The 12535-nt window shown below is 33.8% G+C and overlaps 1 protein-coding gene across 2 annotated transcripts in view; it reads left to right on the top strand.

The window, feature by feature from the left end:
* Positions 1-11139, top strand: part of RAB11FIP2 (RAB11 family interacting protein 2) — a 33078-nt gene extending 21939 nt beyond the window's left edge. For both annotated transcript variants that reach the window (XM_032225161.1, XM_032225162.1), the window contains exon 5: positions 7119-11139. In XM_032225161.1, the coding sequence (XP_032081052.1) occupies positions 7119-7346 (228 nt within the window). In that variant the 3' untranslated portion in view covers positions 7347-11139. The remainder of the gene's footprint in view (positions 1-7118) is intronic.
* Positions 11140-12535: the final 1396 nt, after the last annotated feature.

Genomic DNA, 12535 nt, shown 5'->3' on the forward strand with positions numbered 1-12535 from the left:
ACAAAAATATGCTCAAGGGTCATAGCTGCCTATCCTTACTCTATGTTAAAGAAAAATTAATTATCTAACTTTATTTATGTTGCTGTATATTTCTCCCCAGTTTCTTGCTTTCTAATCTGAAGAGATTAACCCCCCTCGGCCTCTATTTATATTGAATGGATTCATACATTCTCAACTATATTACCTGTTGTTTTTCACCTTGGTTATATATTTTTTAATTGGGTGACTAGATACATAATACTTCTTCACATAAGCTTGTGAGTTTGATGGAAATATGAACTTTTATTCATTAAATTCCTTGGGATGTATATTTTAAGAAGGAAATATATTAAAAGGTAACAGAAATACTGGAAGATGACAATGCATGAGCACTTTTGAACCTAAGTTCCCTAATCCCCTTTCATCCTTTTGCTTTTTGTTTATTCGAAGATAATATACTCAATTATTATTCGCTAAATCCAAGTCCTGTGGGTCTTTTTAAGTGGTTTAGGAAAGTTAATCCAAATGTGAATTCTAGATTGATTAATAAATATTACAAGATGATAATCAAGAAACATTTATTTATTTATTAAAAATAAACTCAATCATTAAAGACTCCCAGTAGGATACAAAGAGCCACAGCGACAAACCAGAATGAAAAAAGAAAATGTAATTTAGACTTATTGAAAAAGAAATTCAGATAGTACTCACTTTGCAACCCAATTGAAACTGGAATTTTCCTCTCTAAGTGATGTGGTAATAGGGCAAAAATTAGTGACAACAGTTTTGATAGACCCTATTGCTGTTACTAAGCCATGACTGTGCTGTACTTTCACACTTCTCCTACCCTGCTAGCACACTTCTGCTTCAACTCATCCCTTCTCTGTCCCCAACACTTCTGCTCTTTTGAACTTGCTGCACTCTGCCAGCCTCACTGTCCTTGTCATCCTGTGCATTTGCACCTTATCACCAATGGGAGGAAGAAGACAACAGATTGACTGAAGTCCGAGATTGGGAGGCTGGATAGATGGCAAAGGAAGTTGAAACACCCCTTGTATTTGTAAATGTGAGCAGGTTGCCAAGTGCCTGCATAACAAATATTATTATTTACCCAATATTTCAAAGCATTTTATGTTTGTGCTTCTATATTATTTTCAGAACAATATAACAAATTTCTAAAACAACTATTTTACTTTTGAAGTCCAAATTATGGGAGTAAAATATCTAGAAGGCACTTTTCAGGAAATTTAAAACATAACTATTGTAAGAATTCAAATATTGCAACTTAACTCTTAAATATGAAACTTAACAAATAAGTTTGAAGTAATTTAAATCGATGACCTTCATTGTAGTTTTCCTCTGGGAAATGGTATTTTATATATTTGTTTTGTTCCGTTAGTGCTATCACCTGTGACTGAATGAGAGGTAGCTCATTGAAAAGAAAGCCCAATTAAAAACCCAAAAGGAGAATGGAAAAGTAAAACAAGAGATGTGAAAGTGGTTTCAATTATATTCCCAAAACAAAGCTCCTCATTAGAATAAACAAATGATCAAAGAATGCCAAGTTCAAATGTTATCTTTGCTTTTTCCAGCAGTAGCTATCAGTTTGTACCCAAATAATACTTGATTATCAGGCTTTCTCTACACGCTTGCTAACTTGAAACTGTGGGGTTTTCTCCTATTTATTGAATTTGATATCAGTGTTGTTGGGAAATGACATAGAATATTTATTTTTAGTTAATTTGTTCTCATTTACTGAACATGTGTTTCCATTTAAAATAGTAAAATCATGCAGATCTCAATCACTACATTAGTTGCATTGACATAGTTGTTTTACTATGCATATGTTTTGATCTAAATGATCAGAAATGAACAAAATGTAATATATTCAACCATCTGCGGTATATAATTAAAATGGTATCTCTTCTGCCAACTGTTACAAAGTTGGAAACAAAAAAAAATGATTATCTGAAATATGAACATTTTTTAAAACTGTGAATGAATATATACTTAAAGAATTATTACTTATAATTCAGAAAGACAAAAAGTATAGATCACCATTTCTTTTAGATTTTGGAACCTATGTCTATGATATTGTAAACTTTTCCCTGTCATAAGTATTTATAAAGTTGCAGGAGATTATAGACACTATTTTGAGATGATTTCTAAAAGCAGATGAGATATAAACATAAGTAAAGCATTCTTATTATTTTCCATTAATGATCGATCAGGAGCTCAAAAAAAATAATACTTGACTGATTTGCAGCATTTATATTGTCTCCATCACTCACCCATTCTAGTTAGCTTTATCTCAAATTTCCACCTGCTTATTTTAATGATATTGAAACTGAAGTATTGTATATTTGATGTAGTTTAGCTCCCTAAATCACAAGTGAGTTTTGGTATTATATTTTATGATCGTATTCAGATATAAACAAAAAGCTTCCCATTTGTTACCAGAGTTGAAAATATGATTTAAAGGCTATATGATAAGCAGTTAAATATCTCACATTCATAGCAGAAATTCTGGTTTTTGCCTAGTAGACAAGTTGAGGAATTTGCTTTTATGCTGAAGCATAAAACTTTTTTATTTGCAGATAACAAAAATTACCATTTAATTTGAAAAGCAGTGTATAATAATCTGTTTTCGGTGCAATGTTTTAGTCAGTTTAATGATTTTTTTCTTTATTCAAACTTAATTATATTGATACAATGGAGCTTAATTTTGAATGGATACACAGGAACATATGCAGACACATATGCACAGTAAATGAAGTAATCTATGCATAATCAATAGTTTTTAATTTATTTATTCATTAATCAAATTTAGATAGCCTTTCAAACAGTTTCTCTGAGCAGCATATAATAATTGAATATAAACAACACACATATAAAATGATCATTATAACAATGTACAAATTAGTATTAAAATTAAATATTTAAAAACTTACACAAGCATCTCTTTTATTCTTCCATTAAAAATATGTATATGACTAGCAGCCATATAAGACAAATTTCAGATATTCTATTTTTTATTAAGTATTGCATTGTAATATTGACAGTTTAACTCTATCCTTAAATTTACATATTATAGTCACTTTGGTCAACCTGGAAGAGAAACATATATACTCATAGTCATTAGTCCACTGAAATGTAAATCTTGCAAATATTCTGATTTTTCTATTAAAACTCTGGTAGGACTAGAAAATGTACAATACTTAGACAAACAATGCTTTAGAAGTACCATATATCTTTGTACCTTTAAGATTTAGTTCTGAAAGAAAAGCAGTTTAAACTTCAATGTTTAGATATGTCTTGAATAAACAATTCCATTCCTTATATTACCAGGATAGGCAAAGGTCGGTGTATAAAATTGTACAGATAAGGTATACAAAATGGAACAAGGGAGAATTTGCTTATTCTTTCATTAGATTACAGAATTAGAACATGTTATCAGATTATAATGATGTATACAACAGGCATTAAGGTGGTTTGGTCAGAGATGTTTCCTTTTTTTCAAAATTCATGGACATTTTCCAGTCATATTCATTCATCAGGTAGCAGTCTAAATACTTCAGATACATATCTGGAATCTTGCAAATGTTCTTCTTGTTTTTTATCTTAGAAAGTAATTATGCACATCTAAACATTTCACTTACTTTTAAATGCAATTTTAAATCTATACCTATATGCATGTATCTATCTATTAGTGTAAATAATTTCAAAAAGGCAGAAGAATTCATTGATAGTTATATTTGATTAGCTCAACATTAGTTCATGATTTGAATGTATTAATTGTCATCCAGATACATAAGCAAGAGAAAGCATTTTTATATAGATTTTACCTCATATATGCAATAATACTTTCAATTTCATTCATTCACTTGCAGATTATTGGATGTTAGTGTGGTTTCTGTGGATATGAATTAGCCCTAACTTGCTGTTTAAATATAGAAAGTGATAGATATGAGCAAATCTTAAAATAGAGCCTGAATTCATTAAAAAGAAGCATGTAGCATTATCTCACTGTTGGGAAGCAACCAAGAAATGTTTTTGAGTCATGTCTATTATCCATTTTAATCATATTGGGTTCTTTTCAAATATAGACTAGTTGCCTTGCATCATCATCTGCCAGGAAAGTGGGAAATAGTCCAGAGAAATGTTCACTTAATAACACTGCACTGTGGATCCCAGATGGAGGCCTCTTTCACTTAGATCTCAATTACAATCTGCTCCTGCTTTTGGTGCAGACCAATAGTGAGAGATGGAAAAAATGATGTTCTGTAAATTCCTTAGTATTTATATTTTCCTGCAACTTTCTTATTGAAGTTCTGCCAGAATTAATCAGCTGAAGCATTCTGATAGTTGCAGGATTTACCCAGAATTCTCTGGGTTGTGTTATTTATTTATTTATTTAGTGTGAGTATTTGTGTGAGTATTTTCAATTAACTAGCTATTCACATAAAACAAAAGAGAGAGGGAGACGCCCCGTCATCAGGTTTACAAAAAAGCCAGATATACAAGCAAAGGGAGTGGATGAGATCAGTTCTTCAAGGCCAGAACAAAGTGATAACCCATACACAGGATTTGTGACCAGCTGGGCAAGCCTAATCTTCATTCCTCTAATTCTTTCTTGAATGGCAATTAATTGTTCCTGTTTCTTTCACTTTTCCCCTTTTCAGGCTCAAGTCTGCAGGTTGTTGCAGCTAAGGGTTTCTATCTACATAGAAAGATATAGCTGTTCTTTTCCTGGCTTATGAATATAATTAGCCTGATCGTTCCAGTACTTCCTAGTCATAATAGTTGCCCTAGATCCTTAATTGATAGCAGAAACTACAGTACTTTCCTTTTGCTTGTTTTCTTATATCAGGGCTAGGTTTTTCCATTTGTAGTTAGTTGCGAAGTCATGTCCGACCCATCAGGACCCCATGGACAATGGTCCTCCAGGCCTTCCTGTCCTCTATCATCCCCTGGAGTCTATTTAAGCTCACGCCTACTGCTTCAGTGACGCCATCCAGCCACCTCATTCTCTGTCGTCCCATTCTTCTTTTGCCCTCAATCTTTCCCAGCATTAGGCTCTTCTCCAGTTAGTCTTTCCTTCTCAATAGGTGGCCAAAGTATTTGAGTTTCATCTTCAGGATCTGGCCTTCTAAAGAGCAGTCAGGGTTGAGGTCCTCTAGGATTGACCGGTTTGATTGCCTTGTACTCCAAGGGACTTGCAAGAGTCTTCTCCAGCACCATAGTTCAAAGGCCTCAATTCTTTGGTGCTCAGCCTTTCTTATGATTCAACTTTCACAGCCATACCTTGCAACTAGGAAAACCATAGCCTTGACTATGCGCACTTTTGTTGGCAGGATGATATCTCTGCTTTTAAGTATTCTGTCTAGATTTGATAGCTTTTTTCCATACCATCAACCAATTTGTACAATGGGATATATAAATACAAATCAGAACTTGATTTAAACAGAATTTTTTTGGAATAGCAAGTTTGATAGAAACGATAGAACTATACCAAATCTTATAATTCTTGATGTCCAGTGGCTGATTTGATAAAATGTGTGAAACTGTTGTTGCCTCCTGTTACCTATAAACAACATTACAACTTCTAGTGAGGAACAAATACAATAGCTTTCCTGATTTGTTTGTGCTTGCGTAAGTTATAAAATTGCATATATTGCTTACATGGAAATTTGTACACAGAAAGACACATATAGTGAATAATTCTGAAAATGCATGGTTAAAATTGGCTGTGATGTTGTTGTGGCCTGCCAGCTGAGCTGCCAGCAGAGTCGAACAGTGAGGAGTTGGGGAGGAACATGGGCCAGTCCTAGAGGCTGGGGAAGGCTCGGACGAAGGTTCTGCGTCAGAGGCAAAGATGGGGCCAAGGCCATCTGGTAGTTCTCAGTTGTCTTCAGAGCTAGACAGCAGTGAGGCAGAGGAACTGCTGGAGCCTGTCCCCAGTGTGCGCATGTGCAGAGCTGCCAGAAGAAAAGAAGAGCTAAGAAATCAGGGTTGACTTGGGTGTAAAGCCACAGGTAGATGGTGAATGGCCCCTCCCATAGGAAATAAAAGAGGAATGAAAGGGGGCGTGGGCTTTTGCAGGAAACAATTTGTTGGTTCATTAGTTCATTTCAGGAGTATCTGTGAATCTCAGAGACTCTGTGCCAAGTCTTTCCTTCACAGCACTGCATTTGAAAAATATTTACATGGCAGATTTCCAAGGTAGATAAGGTCTCTGGTCATAACTTCACCTTTGAAAGACTTACCAGGCCTTTGCTGAATGTGAATGAGAGGAATTCACTTCAGTTTAATAAAAGAGATTTTGTCAGGACCAGGAATCTGCTTTGTACTTTTTGGGGAATCCTAGGTCAGAACAAATGCAGAAATATTACCTGCAGCTTCCACATGGTAGTAATATAAGTATCTTTGGTTTTTACCAATCCATATGACACATAGGACACATTTACTAAATGCTCTCTGCATTTCTTTAGAAATGGGGTTCTAATTATTCATTAATTCATGAAAATTGTGACCACTGTACATCACCATGTACAGTGCTATGTAGGATGTTCTATGATAATAGAGTAAGATCAATGCTGAAATTACATGAAGCGACATGGAGAAACTGGGTTAAATACAAGTAATCCTTAATTTATGACCATTTGATTAACAACTCATGAATGAAGACTGACCCAGATTAGATCCTGTTTAACAACTGTTCAAATTTATGACAGCATTGGAAAATGGCTGGCTTTCGCACTTAAGAACATTGCAGTTTCCCCCAGTCATGTGAACAAAATTTACCACTGGTCAATTGCACGTGTTTATGATGTTTGCAGATTCCTGAGGTCACATGATACCTTCTCAGTGGCTTCCAACAGGCAAAATAATGGGGGAAGCCACATTTGCTTGTAAACTGTGTAAAAATTGTGATAAAATTGAGTATGAATGTATTTGCAGTATTTATGCAGAGGTGTTTGTCATAAGTGCATTTCTTTGCTCTTTATTTAAACGTGCTTCTGTAATGCATATGGCATTATGAATTACATAGATAAACTTTTGTGAGGCCTCTGACTCACATTTTTCTATCAAGACAATGCTTCTCGTACTGTCATCTTAAAGAAATATCTTTATTCTAGGATGGAAATCCTTTTGATGCTGCAACAGGATATCGTAATCTTACTTATGAAGAGGTTTTACAAGAGTTGATGAAACACAAAGAACAATTGAAGAAAAAAGATACCCACATTCGTGAACTTGAGGATTATATTGACAATCTTTTAGTACGAGTAATGGAAGAAACTCCAAGTATTCTACGAGTGCCATATGAACCTTCTCGGCGAGCTGGCAAATTTTCAAAAACCTAAGCTAATGTCAACACTCCTTGGTATTAATTAAGATGATGGATCACTTAGTCCAGTGTTTTGATATTGTAAATTTCATATTCATGCTTTGTCCTGAAAGCATTTGACTCCAAATTTAAGTTAGTATTAGTTCTTGAATCTGTATATAAACTCCAGGTTTTATAAGGTCAAATGTAAACTCCTTTTGCTGCAAAACATTCTTTTACCTTGAACATGTACATCCAGGTATGCTTTATTTTCAAAATATTATGCTTAGTTTGGATTATCCTGTACAATTGTCATTTAATATATATACTTGAATATTTATTTTGCACTTCAATCAAACACTTGGGAGTTTTGCAGCATGCTGCCAGAATGAATGTGCAGAGTCAGAATGTGTCTTGCAGCTCTTAATATGAAGGAAAATGTGATGTACTTTAGGAATCACTACTACCGTAAATGAGATGATAATACATTTTTGCCTGAGGAGAGGGACAGTATTGATCCTTAGTGTAGAGCAATGGTTCCCAAACTTGGCAACTTTAAGCAGAGCTGGCTGGAGAATTCTGGGAGTTGAAGTCCAGAAGTCTTAAAGTTGCCAACTTTGGGAACCACTGGTGTAGAGCGTGAAACAATTACATTTGTGCTCTTGAAGAAATGTGAGCTTTTCAAATGGCAAATTCCATAATCTATATGGATGGACCAGAGCTTAATATACAAAATACAGCATGCCATTGATTTAAGCATTTATATGCATATTTAAAAAGCGGAAATGAAGCAAAAGGAACTAGTGGATAATACCTCATTTGTTTAGACTATAAGAAGTATGGGGAGAAAAGCTGACAGGAACACAAGAGTCTAAATATTAATATGTCAGCTATTCATGTGTGTTTAGGGGTTTGTCTGTATACACATATGCATATGCATAAACATATGAATCATTTGGGTTCTGCAATTTTTGAGACAATAAATTGAGATTGACTTGCTTGTTTTCTTCAATATAGGAAATTATTTTTTAAAATAGATTGCAATTATTTCAGTACTGTATTCTGTGTCAGAGTCAAATATTGTCCTCTATTAAAGAACGATGGACATATTTGACTCAGCATGTCTCCGACTAAATAAATTTATGTGCGTTGTTATGCAACTATTTCAAAGTGGTAAAATGCAAGTCTAATGGAAAATATTGCCATACAGAAAATATTGTTTACTATATTGTAATCAAAAAGTTATTCCTTTATTTTACAAAAATTGAGGCAGAATGATTGCTAGTAAGTGCAAATAGGCTTAGACATAAGGAGGATGCAGTGTTAGGAAGAATGAAATGATGTTTTTGTTCAATTTTCTTCTTGATTGTGTAATGAACATTTTTTTCATACATAAACATATTAAGGATTTCTATAGAGAAGAATGGAAACTATTTTTCCTTTTCCAAAATAATAATAATTTCAATTCAGAAAGTTTTTTTATTATTATTATGTATTACTGATTAAAGCCCTTTTGTAACTAAAATAGGTTAGCGTATTATCAGAAGGAGCAAGTATTCCTTGTATTTTTAAATTTCCCTACCCATATTAAGCAGCATATGTACCATGAAGAGAGCTCCCATTTGGATTATTAGACTTTGGTTTATTTTTCGATACAGTTTGGAATAAACAAGTAACACCTATTAAGTGGAGATAGTTTGCATACATTTTTCCTCTGTAATTCCAATAAGGTACAAATTCTATGCTATGCTTTATTTGTTAATGTTAACTTGTGCATTTAAAATAGGTGTTTATTTTCATAGTTTGTATAGAATATATTTTAAAAATCAGTTGGTGATTGAAAGCTTACAGATGTTGCATAGTAACACATTTAATGCCTTCCACTTATATTATTTAAAATCCTGAGCCAATGACATTTAATCTGAGATTCCGTTATATTAAATTCATTAGGTCCTTCCTACATGTGTTCTTCAAATATACCAAATGAATGTAAACCACTTTATATGTTGGAATTCTTAATATTTAACTTTTTAAAACTTTTTAAGTTTTCAAATTAACTTGGTTAATCTTAATGGGAAATATCAACAGAGTGGAGTGTATAGTGTTTAATTCTTAGAATTAAAATAAAGTTCAGCTTTATGAAGGTTTTTGTTTTTTGTTTTGCTTAAATTCTTTACTCCTTTTAATTTCTGCTTGACACAAAAGTGAATTAAAGGATACTTTAAATTTACAATAGTTAATTATAAAAATCACAAAAGGCAGGTATATTAAACGACATCATAAAATATATTCAATGCAATGTATATAAATAGCAACTCTATAATTTATATATTACATGGCTTATATATTTATTAATATAATTTAAATACTCCTTTGTGATCAACTTCTTAAATATCAATTTCTTTAGGTACATAATAACTGAAACTTCAAATGAGGTACAAGGATTCCTTTTATAAATATTTTACAGAAGCAAGCACAAAGTATCAGCTATAATATAAATTAGCAGGGACTGCCTTTGAAAGCATAATTGTTGCATCTATATTTTTTTAACAGTATAGAAGGCAATTTTGCTTTAAATACGATGTTGGTAAAATCACAGCCAGTATTAATGTATTTTCAGAGCTTATTATTCTCTGCAAAGCATATAATTCATTAATTTGTTTAGAATGTTGTCTCCAAGAATGTTCCATACAAAATAAATTCTGAAGCATTGTTTAAAATCAAATTACATCTATTGAGATTACCTGATGGGTAATATTGGGAAAGCATATATTTCACACACACTTGCGATACCTTGCATGAACATTAATTTGAGTTTACTTACCATTTTTCAGTGAATATGGAATTATCCATAAATTATAGTTGGCTAATCTATTGTTGTTCGCCTTAAATCAAGGGCTATTTGTAATGGTCCAGCTATGAAAACATTGCCTGTATTTTGAAGGCTTTTTCAATTGGAGTAATAATCTTTGTTAAGCTTTTTAATGACTTCTTCCCTTCTGCCTCCATTAAATCTTTTGCTCAGATTCTTAAAAGAAATCAAATGTATATCTTAACGTTTTTCCTGCACTGAATGTTATTAATAATGTGAAATGGCTATCTATCCAAAGGCCTGTGCACAAGTTGTACATTTGTAGAGTGTTAGGAATGCAAATATATGTATTTGAAAACATGTTTTAAATATGTTAATTTCCTCCTGATTTAAAAGCAACTGAAGAAAGGCCAAAGCATTGATAGGAAGAAAAAGGCAGTATTAATTCCATTAAACTATTTCTAAACATGAGATATCTTCCCGATTTCCCTTTTATGGTTTCCAATATAGTTGTAGATTTCATTACTGTTATTAAAAGTTTTTAGTATGCAACTGCTATAGCACTTTATCTTTTGTTTAAATAATTTTACAACTGTAACACTATCACACTCAAAAAGATTGTTAGCCCAACTAAATCTTCTAAGCCAAGTATCAAAAGAATCTCAAGTACGTATATTTCAGTTTATCATGAATGATGTATCCAATTCATTCAGCATGGATGATTCCAGTTTTTATGTATTAGTGTGATAAAATGCATAAACCTGTATAGCCATATATTAAATCCCCAAACAGGTCTTGCACAAAGAAAAGTTGAACAACGATTTTTCTCCACAAAATGGAAAGTCATGATGTAAGTTGCGCCTATGTGTGTAGAATTTGAAAATGCATGAACCATCAGTTTTGTTGCATTTATAGTCTTCAACACTTTTTAAAAATAAAAATTGTAATCCTAAATTTTAGATTTTGTCCCAGTGGTTGCTGCATGTTAAGCACTAATAAAATACCACTGTGTACTCCAGTCACTTGTGTCGTCATCATTTTAATGTATTCGGTATATGCTACCTTTTACTATGCCATACCAAATTAGTAGATGAAATGTAATAAGATTTAAAATTTCCAATTAGTCAGTGCCTGGTAAACCCCTGCTACAGGGGAAAAGCTGGGTACTGAACTCAACGGTTTCTGAGCAGCCTCTTTCTGAAGGTGGATCCTAGTTGGCACCATGGTTGACAGAAACATCCCTCCCTCCCCCAGCAAATCTGCCAGAAATGATGCCTAGAGAAGGCTCAATAGAAAAAGACAACTGAGTAAACATGGTTATATGCTCACATTAGCTAATCAGAGTGGTAAAGTGGGCTCACTGTTATTGTATCAGTTACTTGTCCTGCAGTATTGTTTAAGTTTAAGACTCTCTTTTGGAAAGGAGTCATCTTAGTTAGCTGCTAAAATCAGTTTACATAATATTATACTGACAGAGAAGTGCCATAATGTTGACTCATCAGAATTTGGAGGGTGACTAGGGCACTGCCCTCCCATATTATGATACTCTTTGTATGGAAGAACTCCAAGGAAGTTGAAGAGGTAAGGTCTTCTGCCATATATAAATACTTTGGATCCCTGTTTCTTGTGAGGAGTGAATGGGAAAGTGACCACTTTGACCCATGAGATTGATAAGCAATCTCTGTGTGAGGGGAGTTGCCTACAGTCAAGCAGTAGATTGTGGTATATTCTCTGAAAATGCCATCTCTGGATCCTTTGTTCCTAAATTACTATTGGCCACTCTCCAAACTTCTCCTTTGGGAACCCGGATGGAATGGATACACCTCTCCTGCTCCTTTTAGATACCTTGTGGAATTTGATAGCATCGACCATAGTAATTTAGTAATTTATCTTTGAGGATTGGGAAGATGAAAAACTGCTTTACAGTGGCTCTTCTTCCTAAGAAGATGATCTGCAGTTATGGGAAGGGAATGGTCAACCCAATGGCCTCTGATATATGGGAGGAGAGTAAAAGAGTGATCTTGACGGGGAAGATTGGATAGAGGCAACAAACATAGAAACATTGCAGAAGCCCAGGTTGAAGTTCGGCAGGGGCAGAGTGAAGTGGCAAAATTATTCCAAATTCACATGTAGATAGAAGGACTAGCACATTCTAACTTGCAAAATTCTGTTACAACAGCAAATCTTAAAAAAACTTAAAAATAGTTTTAGAAACACCCGGTATCTGTTTCTTGGTGTAGTGTATCTTTAGGGTTACTTCAGGGGCTGCTCATCCCATGCTAACATCTATAACAGTGTTTCTCAACCTTGGCCACTTGAAGATGTCCGGACTTCAAATCCCAGAATTCCCCAGCCAGCATGGCTGGCTGGGGAATTCTGGGAGTTGAAGTCCGGACATCTTCAAGTGACCAAGG

This window comes from Thamnophis elegans, chromosome 10 (assembly GCF_009769535.1).
Source record: "Thamnophis elegans isolate rThaEle1 chromosome 10, rThaEle1.pri, whole genome shotgun sequence".
In the NCBI taxonomy this organism is placed as follows: domain Eukaryota; kingdom Metazoa; phylum Chordata; class Lepidosauria; order Squamata; family Colubridae; genus Thamnophis; species Thamnophis elegans.